Source organism: Scyliorhinus canicula, chromosome 8, assembly GCF_902713615.1.
Source record: "Scyliorhinus canicula chromosome 8, sScyCan1.1, whole genome shotgun sequence".
NCBI lineage: Eukaryota > Metazoa > Chordata > Chondrichthyes > Carcharhiniformes > Scyliorhinidae > Scyliorhinus > Scyliorhinus canicula.
The window spans coordinates 165,587,070-165,600,934 of NC_052153.1; the positions used below are offsets into that span (position 1 = coordinate 165,587,070).

Sequence of the window (13,865 nt, forward strand, 5' to 3'; positions counted from 1 at the left end):
GCAAGTCGCCTGGAAGCTGTCTCTGTTGCCCACCATACAGGACTATGTGCCAAGCCTTTGACAGGATTGGCTCCATCTGTGTCCACTCACGTATCTGTGATGCCGTGACAGGCAAGGAGTCCATAAAATTTAGGGTTGCAACCACCTCACCGGTCGTGGGGGTCGACATGGGGCCAGTCGACAAAAGCATACAGCTCAGTGCATTGGCATTCACTATCTGGGTCCCTGGTTTATGCTCCAGAGAATACTCGTATGCAGCGAGCAACAAAGCCCAGCGCTGGATCCGTGCAGAAGCAATGGGCGGTATTGGCTTATCTCCTCGGAAAAGTCCCAGCTGAGGCTTATGATTAGTCATGATAGTGAAGTGGCGGCCATACACATACTGGTGGAAACGTTTCACTGCAAAGACCATCTCCAGGCCCTCCTTCTCGATCTGCGCGTACTCCTTTTCCGCTGCAGTCAATGTGTGGGAGGCGAAAGCTATCAGCCGCTTGGACCCGTTCTCCATATTGTGGGACAGGACGGCCCCAATACCATACGGGGATGCATCACACGTGATGAGCAAAGGCTTTCCAGGATCATAGTCGGTTAGTAACCCAGACGATGACAATTGTTGTTTTACCCACCGGAAAGTGGTTTCTTGCAGCTGACCCCAAACCCAGGTGTGATTCTTCTTGAAAGCGTTTAAGGACAGCCTCCAAATTTTCCAAATGTCCCTGCTCTGACGTCCCTGTAATCAAAACAGCGTCTAAGTAGACAGCGACACACGGTAAACCTCTCAAGATGCCCTCCGTGATGCATTGAAAGATAGCGCAGGCAGAGGATACCCCAAAGGGCAACCGTGTATATTCATACAGGCCCCGGTGTGTATTAATAGTTACATGTGGCCGGGAGGCAGGGTCCAGTTCCAACTGTAGGTAGGCGTGACTCATATATAATTTCGTGAACGAGTGTCCGCCTGCAAGCTTCGCGTAGAGATCCTCTATGCGAGGCATTGGGTATCGGTCGAGCCAGGAAGCCGTATTCACTGCAAGTTTATAGTTGCCGCACAAGTGAACTGTGGAAACTGGCTTCATTACAGGTACAATTGGCGCTGCCCAGTCAGCGAAACGGACGAGCCTGGACAGGACACCAAACAAGTGAGCTCCCCTTCTACCATCTCGAGCAAGGCGTAAGGCACCGGGCACGCCCAGAAATGGCGCGGCGTGGCTCCTGGCTCGACTTGGATACAGGCTACAGCCCCTTTTATTTTCCCCCAAAACGGGCTGGAATACATCTGGGTACCGTCCTAGTACCTCCGTCAACCCTCCAGAACTTGTTTAGAGGATGTGCTGTCACTGCAGCCTCAAATGGCGCAACCAGTCCTGACCCAGCCGGCTGGGTCCATGGCCACGCACCACGATAAGTGGGAAACGCCACTCCTGGCGTCCATAGACAACAGGGTTATGGTAGTTCCTGCAATGTCCAATGGTTCACCCGTGTAGGTGGCCAACCTGGCTTGTGTATCAGTTAATGTAAGGGTCTATATCCCCTGCTTGATGTGGTCAAATGTCCTCCGGGTGATCACAGAGACCGCTGCACCAGTGTCCAACTCCATCTCAAACGGGTGACCATTGACCTGTACTGTCACCTTAATGGGGGACACATGGGGAGCTGCCACATAATGCAGCTTCAGGCAGTCATTCTCCGTCTCCACGTCCTCGGGAGTAGTCGCCGCAGGTTCATCCAAATGGAAGGTACAGCCCCTGGGCTGGTCCCAGTTTCTGTCGGAACGACGGCGTTTCTGGCACCCCTAGGACCGGCGTCGGCGACGGGGTCAGTGCCCACAAGTCCAACACTGATATGGCTCCTCATCATTGGTTCTGGAGAAGGCTTCCTTCGGGGAGGAATGTCCGGCAGCCACTGGCGTCGATCCGGATGCCGTCCCACCCAAGGTACCGCAGGGGTGCAGGGAGACGCTTTTGGACGGAAGGGGATGTGCACCAAGGCATGCACCTCCATTCCCTGTAGCTCCTGCACTCCCCGTTCTGCACTCTCTCGGGACAATACTATCTGAATGGCCTGTTGAAAAATCAATGTTGGCTCGGCTAACAACTTTCTCTGGGTGGCGGCATTGTTAATACCGCAAACCACCCAGTCACGTAACATTTCTGATAAGGTCTCAGCATAGTCACAGTACTCCGCAATCCGGCATAGCCTGGATAGTAACTCTGCAAGGGATTCTCCTGGGGTCCTCTCAGCGATATTAAACAGCGGTAACACTGGACTATCGTGGATGGGGTTGGGTTAAAATGTTGCCCCACTAAGGTCACAAGTTTATCAAATGTCGTGGTGTCCGGCGCAGTTGGGTACGTAAGGCTCCTAATCACCCCAAATGTATGCGGGCCACAGGCGGTGAGCAAAATGACCACCTGGCGCTCGTTTTCGGTGACGTTGTTTGCCCGGAAATAGTAACGCATCCGTTGTGCATACCAGTTCCAACTTTCCAGCGCAGCATCAAAAACATCCAAACATCCATACAGAGGCATGCTGTACTAGAAAAACAACTTCCAACCTGTATCCAACAAAAATCCAAGGTGGCGGCTTAAGCAGCGTAGATAGCGATCCACTTTAACCCTCGTCGCCAGTTTTGTGAGGGCCACGAAGAATCCAGCACGAGTTGTAGAATAGAAAGAAATAACATTTATTTACAATTATATATTTATGTACAGCAGCAGTACTTTCCTGCTGCTCACTCCTCTCTAGCCTGTTCCATACTGGCCAGTTCTATTTATGCAGGGGCTCTGCTAATGAATTCTCCGTCCCTATCATTGGGGAAGCTCATACTCCCGAAGGATTATGGGATTGCCATTAGTCCTCAGCCAGTGGTAAGCAGACAGGTTATAACAGCTGGTTACTCAGCAGTGCCACACCTGGCAGTGGCCATTGTTAGAGCTGCACCTGGACAATGAGCATGTATCAATGGGTGTGTGCTGCTGAAGAAGGGTAAGTGTTATCAAAACCCGCTGATGTTAGGTGCAAGAGTGTTACAAACTGAAGCACTGGTTTTGTGTGTGCATTGTTTTTTTGAATATTAGTGAGAAATATTTAAGGAAGCAGCGAGAACTCAAACTTCTCTTTCATTACCAACAAATTGGGTATTTATTAAAGTAGAAGATAATGGGCAGCACGGTGGCCTAGTGGTTAGCACAACCACCTCACGACGCTGAGGTCTCAGGTTCGATCCCGGCTCTGGGTCACTGTCCATGTGGAGTTTGCACATTCTCCCCGTGTCTGCATGGGTTTCGCCCCCACAACCCAAAAATGTGCAGAGTAGGTGGATTGGCCACGCTAAATTGCCCCTTAATTGAAAAAAATAATTGGATAATCTAAATTTTTTTTTAAAAGTAGAAGATAATGAAACACTTCAAAGAACAATCTTATACTTCGGCAGATGTACAGTGAGGCCATAGTTCCTCAAAGACTGGAAACCCAAAAGCATTTTCCCCCCCGTAATCCTAAAGTCTACTGAGATCCCCTCCGTTTCCCAAACACCAACCATCAATCTATTGGCCAAATCTAGCCAGCGACTCCCACACCGTACAACTTAAGTGACCAGGACTTGGGAATAGTCTTCGGTTCAGCAAATAAAATAATCTTTTGCACAAACTGTCTTTTTGCCTTCAGCACTTCATCTGTACCTGAGCTGCTTCCTGAGGTTGGCTGCCCCCTGTCTCTCGCTGTTGCCTCTTCAACACCTCATCTGTGTCTGACCTGCTTCCTGGCTTCACAGCTGTGATTACTAATAATATTAATTACAAAGAACACCCTGTTGCCTATTATTTATTTTCTCTTAGTTGCTGCCGGTTTTACAAAATACATGGCAGCTTGATTTTACTTGTGCAAAAAAACAATACATTCATTCTAATAGCATCCGGCCATTTTGTGACTGGAAGTGAAGTCTAAGGGTGTCACAGTAGCTGGCAAGGGGCCGGCCATTGGTGCCGGGAGCCCTTCCGTTGACTATGATGTGCCCAGCACAGAACCAGCTGGGTAGCTGCCAGCTTTCACTAACCCGCCTGACGTGGAGAAAATGCCCATGGGGGTGGCAGGTGGCACTTAATTCACCACTTAAGTAGCTCAATTGGTGGGCGGCCGAGCTGCCACTTTTTCCCCCCATTGGCAAAATGGCATGGCGGCAGGTGGAGGTCGGCCACACCGTCACTTGCCATTTTGCCAGCCGCTTCACCTCCCCCTCCCCCGACCCCACCTCAACCTGTCACCAATGGGCCTGGAAACCTCTGGTCCAGGTTTCAAAGAAGAAAGGACAGATTATCCTTAAACTCTCATCGAGAATCTTTTATTTAATCTCTCCCTACCTAACATCAAACCCTCATTGGCAAGATTTCACCATTTCTGAACTCTGTCACGCCCATCCTGTCTCTTAACCACCAAGCAGTGTGGTAAGAACACTCCAAAAATGAGTCCTCCCAATGGAAAGAGAATAGCACATTAAAGGGAGATGGCAAAATTGAGAAATAAAGGGAGAAAGGCTAAAAAGCAACATGTGCACGTTAGTTATTAATATTTATGAGTTGTCATCCATGAACCATTCGAAGTTTGATAATGATGTCATTAGAATCCTTACCGTTCATTGATCACTTCCAATTTGTATGAGAGTCTATCTGGATATTTAGGGAAGTTTTTCATTCCGAAATCCAAATATTTATTTCTCTCTATTATTCTGCAGATCAAGCCAAAATCGATGAGATTAGAAGAAATTTTGAAGAACTGCATGGGGAGCAAAGATACAAAGACACAATGCAGCATTATGACGGAGTCCCACGGCACAATACAACAATCACAGACTGGTGAGTAGACTTGAGTTCCAAAACATTCACTTATAAATCACAGTTGAATGTCTGGAGGGATATTCAAACCTCTGAAGATGCATAAAGTCTGATTAAAAACCAGCAGCAGAGTGACAGATGTGGCTCACACAAAGTAGATAACCACGTGGCTGCCATTTTGCCTCAGTGCAAATTTGAGATAATTGAACTGCCAGAATGGATTACGTTTGAATTGGCTGGAGCTAGTTTCCAGCCTAGATTACAATTAATATTGGAATTTTAGGAAGGATGCGGGGGTCGTTGAGAGGAGACGGAAGGAGATAGGGGAGGGGAGGATGCAATTTCAAGGGGGGGGGGGAGGAATGGGAGGTGTTGTTGGTTTTGGTTACAAGGTTTGGTGGGAAAGGCTGGTGTTGTTCTTCTCCTTTGGGCAAAGGAGATTGAGGCAAAATTTGATAGAGGTGTGCAAGATTGTAACAGGTTTAGGTAAGGAAGGCAAGGAAATACCCATCCCATTAGCTGTTGGCACATGGTCTCGGGGGCCCCAGATTTCAGGTTTTGGGCAAGCGATGCTGGGTGGGGGAGGGGGGAGGGGAGGGGGAGGGTGGCAGGGGCGGGGTGGGTGCAGTTTGTGAGGAAGAACATCTGTTCACAGCGAGTGATAATAGCCTGGAACGCACTGCCCACTGTAGTGTTGAAAGTGGAAACAATGAATGGTTTCCAAAGGAGATTGGATAGGCCAGCAAAGGAGATAAACTTGCAGGGCTACGGGACTGAGTGTGGGAGTGGCTCTGACTGGATTGCTCCATAGGGAGCTGGCATGGACTCAATGGGCTGAATGGCTTCCTTTTGCGCCATTAATGACTCCATAACTCTAGATACGAATAACAGCTTCGACAATAGTGGGCAAACAATTTTAACCTGATTAAATTAGGCATTTAACAAGGCAGTAATGGCCTAAAACGGGGTTCAGCTGGCACTAACATTAACACCTTGGCTGAGATTATTCTTCAAGGGAGAAACTGCTGAGCAGTTGAATCACCCGCCATGACCTTCTAAGTATCCAGTCACTGTCCCACGGGGTACAAAGGACCTTAATTTCCGTTTCAAGTATGAGCTGAACAGAGCTCTCTCTAAGACGTGGTGGAGTATAAGAGGCTCTAAGAAGGTAAGCTTTAAAAATTATGAATAGACCTTTCATCAAAGGCTATTGACCTGAAACACTGACTTTGTTTCTCTCCCCGCAGGCGCTGGCAAGTCAGCTGAGTATTTCCTGGTGTTTTCTGTTTTTCTTTGACCAGTCCTTGAGCCTCCTGCTATTGTGTTTGTGCAAATTTAGAGAAGTAATGTGTGGCACCTGTTTGTCGCCCGCCTTTAGTATAATGGGCACCAGCACCCTTCCTCTCATCAATCAGCCATCCAAAGTTTAAAACTTTCCCTCACTGTGCAATATAAAGCTCCTTTATTCTCTACCTTAACAGCAGATCCTGGCCTATTAAAATAAGCAAGTTGATGCCTCTTTTATAACACTGAATGGAGGGATGTCATAGAAGTGAATTAGATGCCTGTTCTTAACAGCACCAGTACATTTGTGATTAGGAACATTGCATTTAACAAGAAATGAAGTCTTCATTTTGTAAGTGTCATCGCAATGGTTGAGTGTTTTGTGGCATTTTCTTTCCAATACGTATCCTATGTTGCAATCTTTAACTTTTAGGAAAATACAGAATAACGTGGGTGGTTCGGGGGATGCATCACAAATACTGAATGATCAGAGCTTCCCGTCACTCAGCGTCAAGCAGCATTCACATGGATCGGATGAGAAAAGTTCTTCACCTCTTTTGCAAAATAAAATCAACTGGACGCTGGAGAATTTGGATAGCTGTATCGAGGATACCCTGAAGGTAATTTGTTAATTTTCTACTGGTCGTGCGGTAAACTGAGTGAAACCTCTTTTTGTTTTGGCACTGGATTTAATCACTATAGAGGAATGATCACCTGTGTTTCATAAGGGCGGCACCGTGGTTAGGACTGCACCCTCACGGCGCCGAGGACCCGGGTTCGATCCTGGCACCCGGTCACTGTCCATGTGCAGTTTGCACATTCTCCCTGTGTCTGCGTGGATTTCACCTGCACAACCGTAAGGTATGCAGGGTAGGTGGATTTGCCACGCTAAATTGGCCCTTAATTGGGAAAAAATTGGATTCTCTAAATTTATTTTTAAAAACTGTTTCATGGCTTCATATATGAAATGAATGAAATGAAAATCGCTTATTGTCACAAGTAGGCTTCAAATGAAGTTACTGTGAAAAGCCCCTAGTCGCCACATTCCGGCGCCTGTTTGGGGAGGCTGGTACGGGAATTGAACCGTGCTGATGGCCTGCCTTGGTCTGCTTTAAAAGCCAGTGATTTAGCCCAGTGTGCTAAACCAGCCCCATTGTATCTAAGGGCGAGATTTCTTGACCCTTCTCACCAGTGGGATCTTTAAGTCCCGCATAAGGTGATCCCCGCGGTGGGTTCCCTGGCGGCGGAGATAGGAGTGCCACGCAAATGGCAGGACCAGAATATCCCACTGGCAGACAGTGATGGGCTGCCTCTGCCTCTGGAAAACACACCACAGGGGGACCAAAAAATACCGCTCTAAGGCTTTAGTAACAGGGGCATTGGGTACAAGAGTAATGTTGAACTTGTATGAGACACAAGTTAGGCCTCAGCTGGAGTACTGCATCCAACTCTGGGAGCCATACTTGAGGAAGGGTGTGAAGGAATTGGAGAGAGTACAGAGGAGATTCACAAGAATGATCCCAGGGATAAAGAACTGTAGCTATGAGGATAGATAGATTGGAGAAGTTGGTACTGATTTCCTTGGAGAATAGGAGGCTGAGGGGAGATTTGATGGAGGTATTCATGATGTTGAGGGGCATGGACAGGGTTAATTGTGAAAAACTGTTTCCACTCAAGAGAACATCGAGAACTAGAGGGCACATATTCAAAATAATTGGCAAAAGGAGTAAAAGAGATGTGAGGATTTTATGTGAGGGTGGTGGAGGCAGGTTCAATGGAGGTATTCAAAACAGAATTGAATTGGTATCTGAAAAGAGAGAATGTGCAAGGTTACAGGGATAATGCGTGGAAGTGGGATAGGTAGAATGCTCTTTCAGTGAGGCAGTGCAGACTGTTTCCCGTTTTCCATCCCAACAGCGTCGCCAATACTGTTGCTAATATTAATGATAATGTTGGTGAACCACAAGCTTCCCTTATATCGATCAAATGACCACACAACCAGTTAGTTAGTTCAAAAGATGGTTTATTTACATACACAAGAGTTACCTTGACATACAAACACAATATCTACTACGAGTTAAACTACATCTATCAGCTACAATAACTTATACTTAACTTCAGGGCAACCGGCACTGTGCAAATGGATAAGGCCTTTATCTGGATTTCATTGGCTGGTTCGAAGAAAGTGGCTCTGTCTCTGCTGGGCTCATCTATCCGGTAGCGATCGTTGGTCTTGAACTTGGTTGGCTGTTCCTGCTACAAAAGAGACAGAACACATGGCTGTTTTCTCTTTTATCCCTTTGGGATTTCGCACTCTTTGGGGCGATCCTTAACCTTGGACCCACTAGTTTGACTGGGCTCTGATCACTCTCTTTGATTTCGACCAATAAAGGGGCCTTGGTGGCTGGGCGGGTCCTTAGCGGTCATCGACCTTGGCAGTTGGGCTTTCTGAGTCTGGTTACCTGTGTTTCAGATACACACAGGCTTTGTATCTGTCTGAGTCCTGAGTTGGCCATAATTCCCATTGTCCTTTGCAGGTGGCCATCTTAGGTGGCTGCAAGACCCGAATGGCCTCCTTCTGCACTTTAAGATTCTGTGATTCCATGATCAGTTTCCTTAATGCTGGAACAAGTAGTAAATGGATGCCATTTTAACCATTGCAATGTGGGTTGTGATGCCTTCTATAGTTGGAAAACATGTTGATACTCATTACATATCATTTATTCATGAAATGTGCACATTGCCAGCTAGGCCAGCATTTACTGCCGTTCCTAATAACCTTGAACTGAGTGTCTTGCTAGGCCATTTCAGAGGACATTTAAGAGTCAACCATATTGCTGTGAATCTGGAGTCACATGTAGGCAGACCAGGCAAGGATGACAGATTTCCTTCCCTAAAGGTCATTCGCGAACCAGATGGGGTTTTTTTACGACAATTGACAATGGTTTCATGGCCGCCATGAGACTTTTAATTCCAGATTTTTAAAATGAATTTAATTTATCCATCTTCCGTGGTGGGATTCGAACCCGGGTCCCGAGAACAATATGCTGGCTCTCTGGATTACTGGACCAGTGACTATACCATTACGGTTTCACCTCCTCTGAATGCTCTTTTGAGAAAATAAATATCAATTAATGAAACAAATTAAGGAATTGTAACTGAAGCGAAACATCAAAAGGAAACTTAACCAAATACCACCTGGCTGAGTAACCAAAGCCAGGGAAGCTGTAAACCTGTGAGGGAAAGGAAAAGGAAAGAATGGAGAATATTATATACCAGGGCGTACATTTATTATGTGTGGAATATTTAACTTTATTTTTATCACTCAGGATGTTATAAAATGAACAGCACCGTGGGTGTTCCTATACTGCATGGGCTGCAGTGGTTCAAAAAGGTGGCCCATCATCACCTTCTCCACAGCATGGTGCTGTCAGGAGGGGGGTGCCATGATTTTGACCCAGTGACAGTGATGGGATGGTGATATAGTTCCAAGTCGGGATGCTGCGTGTAGCTTGGACAGGAACTTGCCTGGTGGTGCTCCCACGCCTCTGTTGCTCTTGACCGTCTAGATGGTAAAGGTCACAGGTTTGGAATGTTCTGTCAAAGGAGCTTTGGTGAGTTGCTGCAGTGCACCTTGTAGATGGTACACATGGCTAGCAATGTGTGTCGGTGGTGGGTGGAGTGAATGTTTATGGTGGTAGAGGGGAGCCAATCAATGCCAAATTAGAACACTGTTACCTCACATTTGCTATTAGCAATTAGTTTTCGATCTTGGACTATGCGAGTCATTAGCACTAACCTAGAGGAAATCAAACATTACAGATTTCAGATAAATTATTGAGGAAATGCGCACCTTCTGTGAATGAATGTGAATGAAACGCACTGATTTATTTTCATCTCCCCGCTGATCCTCCCATTCTTGCAACACCTTACTTATTTACCTTTTTAAAAAAAAAAAATTTTTTATTGGAATTTTTTGAAAAATATATATCAACAAAACAATAATAACAATAACAATAATAATAATAAACACCCCCCGGCACCCGTAACAACGCATATAACAAACCCCCCCCACCCCCCCAACCCCAATGAACAGCAAAATAAATTAACAATAAGCAAATTAACTTAAACACTATCCCCTAGAACCCCCCCCCTTTCCCCCCTACCCCCCGGGTTGCTGCTGCTGCTGACCTAGTACCTTATCGTTGAACCAGAAAGTCGAGGTAAGGCTGCCACCTCCTAAAGAAATCTTGTACTGACCCCCTCAGGGCGAACTTGACCCTCTCCAACTTAATGAATCCCGCCATGTCATTAATCCAGGTCTCCACGCTCGGAGGTCTCGCATCTTTCCACTGCAGCAAGATCCTCCGCCGGGCTACTAGGGACGCAAAGGCCAAGACATCGGCCTCTTTCGCCCCCTGCACTCCCGGCTCCACCCCAACCCCAAATATCGCGAGTCCCCAGCCTGGCTTGACCCTGGATCCCACCACCCTCGACACCGTCTTCGCCACCCGCTTCCAGAAATCCTCCAGTGCCGGGCATGCCCAGAACATATGGGCATGGTTCGCTGGACTCCCCGAACACCTGACGCACCTGTCTTCGCCCCCAAAGAACCTACTCATCCTAGATCCAGACATGTGGGCCCGGTACAGCACCTTGAACTGGATGAGACTAAGCCTCGCACATGAAGAGGAGGAGTTCACCCTCTCCAGGGCGTTGGCCCATGTCCCCTCCTCAATCTGCTCCCCCAGCTCCACCTCCCACTTAGCCTTCAGCTCCTCTACCGACGCCTTCCCCACCTCCTGCATTACCTGGTAGATGTCAGACACCTTCCCATCCCCGACCCACACCCCCGAAAGCACCCTATCCCTCACCCCCCGCGGGGGCAGCAAAGGGAACCCCTCCACCTGTCGCCTAGCAAACGCCTTGACCTGAAGGTACCTGAACATATTCCCCAGGGGGAGCTCAAACTTCTCCACCAGTTCACCAAGGCTCGCGAACCTCCCGTCAATAAACAGGTCTCCCAACTTCCTAATGCCTGCCCTGTGCCACCCCAGGAACCCGCCATCCATGTTCCCTGGGACAAACCGGTGGTTCCCCCGCAGCGGGGCCTCCACCGAGCCCCCCACTTCCCCCCGTGTCACCTCCACTGCCCCCAAATTTTGAGGGTAGCCACCACCACCGGGCTCGTAGTGTACCTCGTTGGATGGAGCGGCAGCAGCGCCGTTACCAGTGCCTTCAGGCTCGTGCCTCCACAGGACGCCATCTCCATCCGTTTCCATGCTGCCCCCTCCCCATCCATTACCCACTTACGTAGCATCGAGACGTTAGCCGCCCAATAGTACCCAGAGAGGTTGGGCAGCGCCAGCCCCCCTCTACCCCTGCCACGCTCCAAAAAGACCCTCCTTACCCTCGGAGTCCCGTGCGCCCAAACAAATCCCGTGATGCTGCTGTTCACCCTCCTAAAAAAGGCCCTCGGAACAAAAATGGGGAGGCACTGAAACAAAAACAAAAACCTCGGGAGCACCGTCATTTTAACGGACTGTACTCTACCCGCCAACGACAATGGCAGCATGTCCCACCTTTTAAACTCCTCCTCCATCTGCTCCACCAACCTAGTAAAATTGAGCTTGTGCAGAGTCCCCCAGCTCCTAGCCACCTGAACGCCCAGGTACCTAAAACTCCTCACTGCCCTCTTTAGCGGGAGCCTACCAATCCCCTCCTCCTGATCTCCCAGGTGTACGACAAACAGCTCACTCTTGCCCAGGTTCAATTTATATCCCGAGAAACTCCCGAACTCAGCAAGAATCTCCATCACCTCCGGCATTCCCCCCACCGGGTCTGCTACATACAACAGCAAGTCGTCCGCATACAGCGACACTCGGTGCTCCTCCCCACCTCGCACCTCCACCTCCTCGACTCCCTGAGAGCCATGGCAACAGGCTCAATTGCCAGCGCAAAAAGCAAGGGGGACAGGGGGCACCCCTGCCTCGACCCACGGTGGAGCCTGAAGTACTCGGACCTCTTCCCATTTGTTGCTACACTCGCCATCGGGGCCTCGTACAGCAACCTCATCCATTTAATAAACCCCTCCCCAAACCCGAACCTCTCCAACACCTCCCACATGTACCCCCACTCAACCCTGTCAAAGGCCTTCTCCGCATCCGATGCCACCACAATCTCCGCCTCTCCTTCTGCTGCCGGCATCATTATCACATTTAGCAGCCTTCGCACGTTAGTGTTCAGCTGCCTCCCCTTCACAAAACCCGTCTGATCTTCATGTACCACCCCCGGCACCCAGTCCTCTATTCTAGTGGCCAAGATCTTCGCCAGCAACTTGGCGTCTACATTCAGCAGTGAAATCGGCCTGTATGTTCCGCACTGCAAGGGGTCCTTATCATGCTTCAGGATCAGGGAGATTAGCGCCCGAGACATTGTCGGGGGCAGAACACCCCCCTCCCATGCCTCGTTGTAAGTCCTAACCAACAGGGGGCCCAGCAGGTCCGCGTATTTCTTATAAAATTCAACCGGGAACCCATCCGGTCCCGGCGCCTTCCCCGACTGCATGTGGCCAATCCCACTGACCAGCTCCTCCAACTCAATCGGCGCCCCCAGTCCCTCCACCTGCTCCTCCTGCACCCTTGGAAATTGGAGTCTGTCCAAAAAACTCTCCATTCTCCCTTCCACCCCCGGCGGCTCCGACCAGTACAGTTCCCTATAAAAGTCCCTAAAGACCTCATTGACCTCTGGCATCTGCCGCACCACATTCCAACCCCTATCCTTCATTCCACCAATAGCCGCATCCCGCTTACGAAGCTGATGCGCCAGCATCCTGCTCGCCTTCTCTCCATACTCATAGACCGCTCCCTGCGCCTTCCTCCACTGTGTCTCCGCCTTTCTGGTGGTCAATAAATCAAACTTGGCCTGCAAGCTATGCCGCTCCCCCAGCAATCCCTCCTCCGGTGCCTCCGCGTACCTCCTATCCACACTCAACAGCTCCTCCACCAGTCTCTCCCTCTCCCTCCTCTCCCCCCTCTCCCTATGGGCTCGGATGGAGATCAGCTCCCCCCTAATCACTTCCTTCAGAGCCTCCCACACCATCCACACCTGGACCTCCCCAGTATCATTGACCTCGAGGTACCTCTCGATACATCCCCGAACCCTCCTACGCACCTCCTCATCAGCCAACAACCCCACGTCCAGACGCCAAAGCGGGCGCTGGTTCCGCACCTCCCCCATCTCCAGATTCACCCAATGCGGAGCATGGTCCGAAATCGCAATAGCTGAATACTCGGCCTCCTCCACCCTCGGGACCAGTGCCCTGCTCAAAACAAAGAAATCAATGCCGGAATAAACCCTGTGCACATGGGAGAAAAAAGAGTACTCCCGAGCCCTCGGCCTCCCGAACCTCCAGGGATCCACTCCTCCCATCTGGTACATAAACCCCCTCAACACCTTGGCCGCCACCGGCCTCCTGCCTGTCCTTGAACTAGAACGATCCAGTAGGGGATCCAGCACCGTATTGAAGTCCCCCCCCCCCCCCCATGATCAAGCCCCCCACCTCCAAGCCAGGAATGCGGCCCAACATACGCCTCATGAAACCAGCATCATCCCAATTTGGGGCGTACACATTAACCAACACCACCCTCTCCCCCTGCAGCTTACCGCTCACCATCACATATCTGCCGCCACTATCAGCCACCACCTCAGATCCCTCAAACGCCACCCTCTTCCCCACCAGGATCGCCACCC

The 13,865-nt window shown here is 49.5% G+C and overlaps 1 protein-coding gene across 3 annotated transcripts in view; it reads left to right on the forward strand.

Moving 5' to 3' along the window:
* Positions 1 to 13,865, forward strand: part of LOC119970662 (coiled-coil domain-containing protein 110-like) — a 53,339-nt gene that overhangs the window by 38,175 nt on the left and 1,299 nt on the right. For all 3 annotated transcript variants that reach the window (XM_038805644.1, XM_038805643.1, XM_038805645.1), the window contains 2 exons: positions 4,730 to 4,850; positions 6,547 to 6,733. In XM_038805644.1, the coding sequence (XP_038661572.1) occupies positions 4,730 to 4,850; positions 6,547 to 6,733 (308 nt within the window). The remainder of the gene's footprint in view (positions 1 to 4,729; positions 4,851 to 6,546; positions 6,734 to 13,865) is intronic.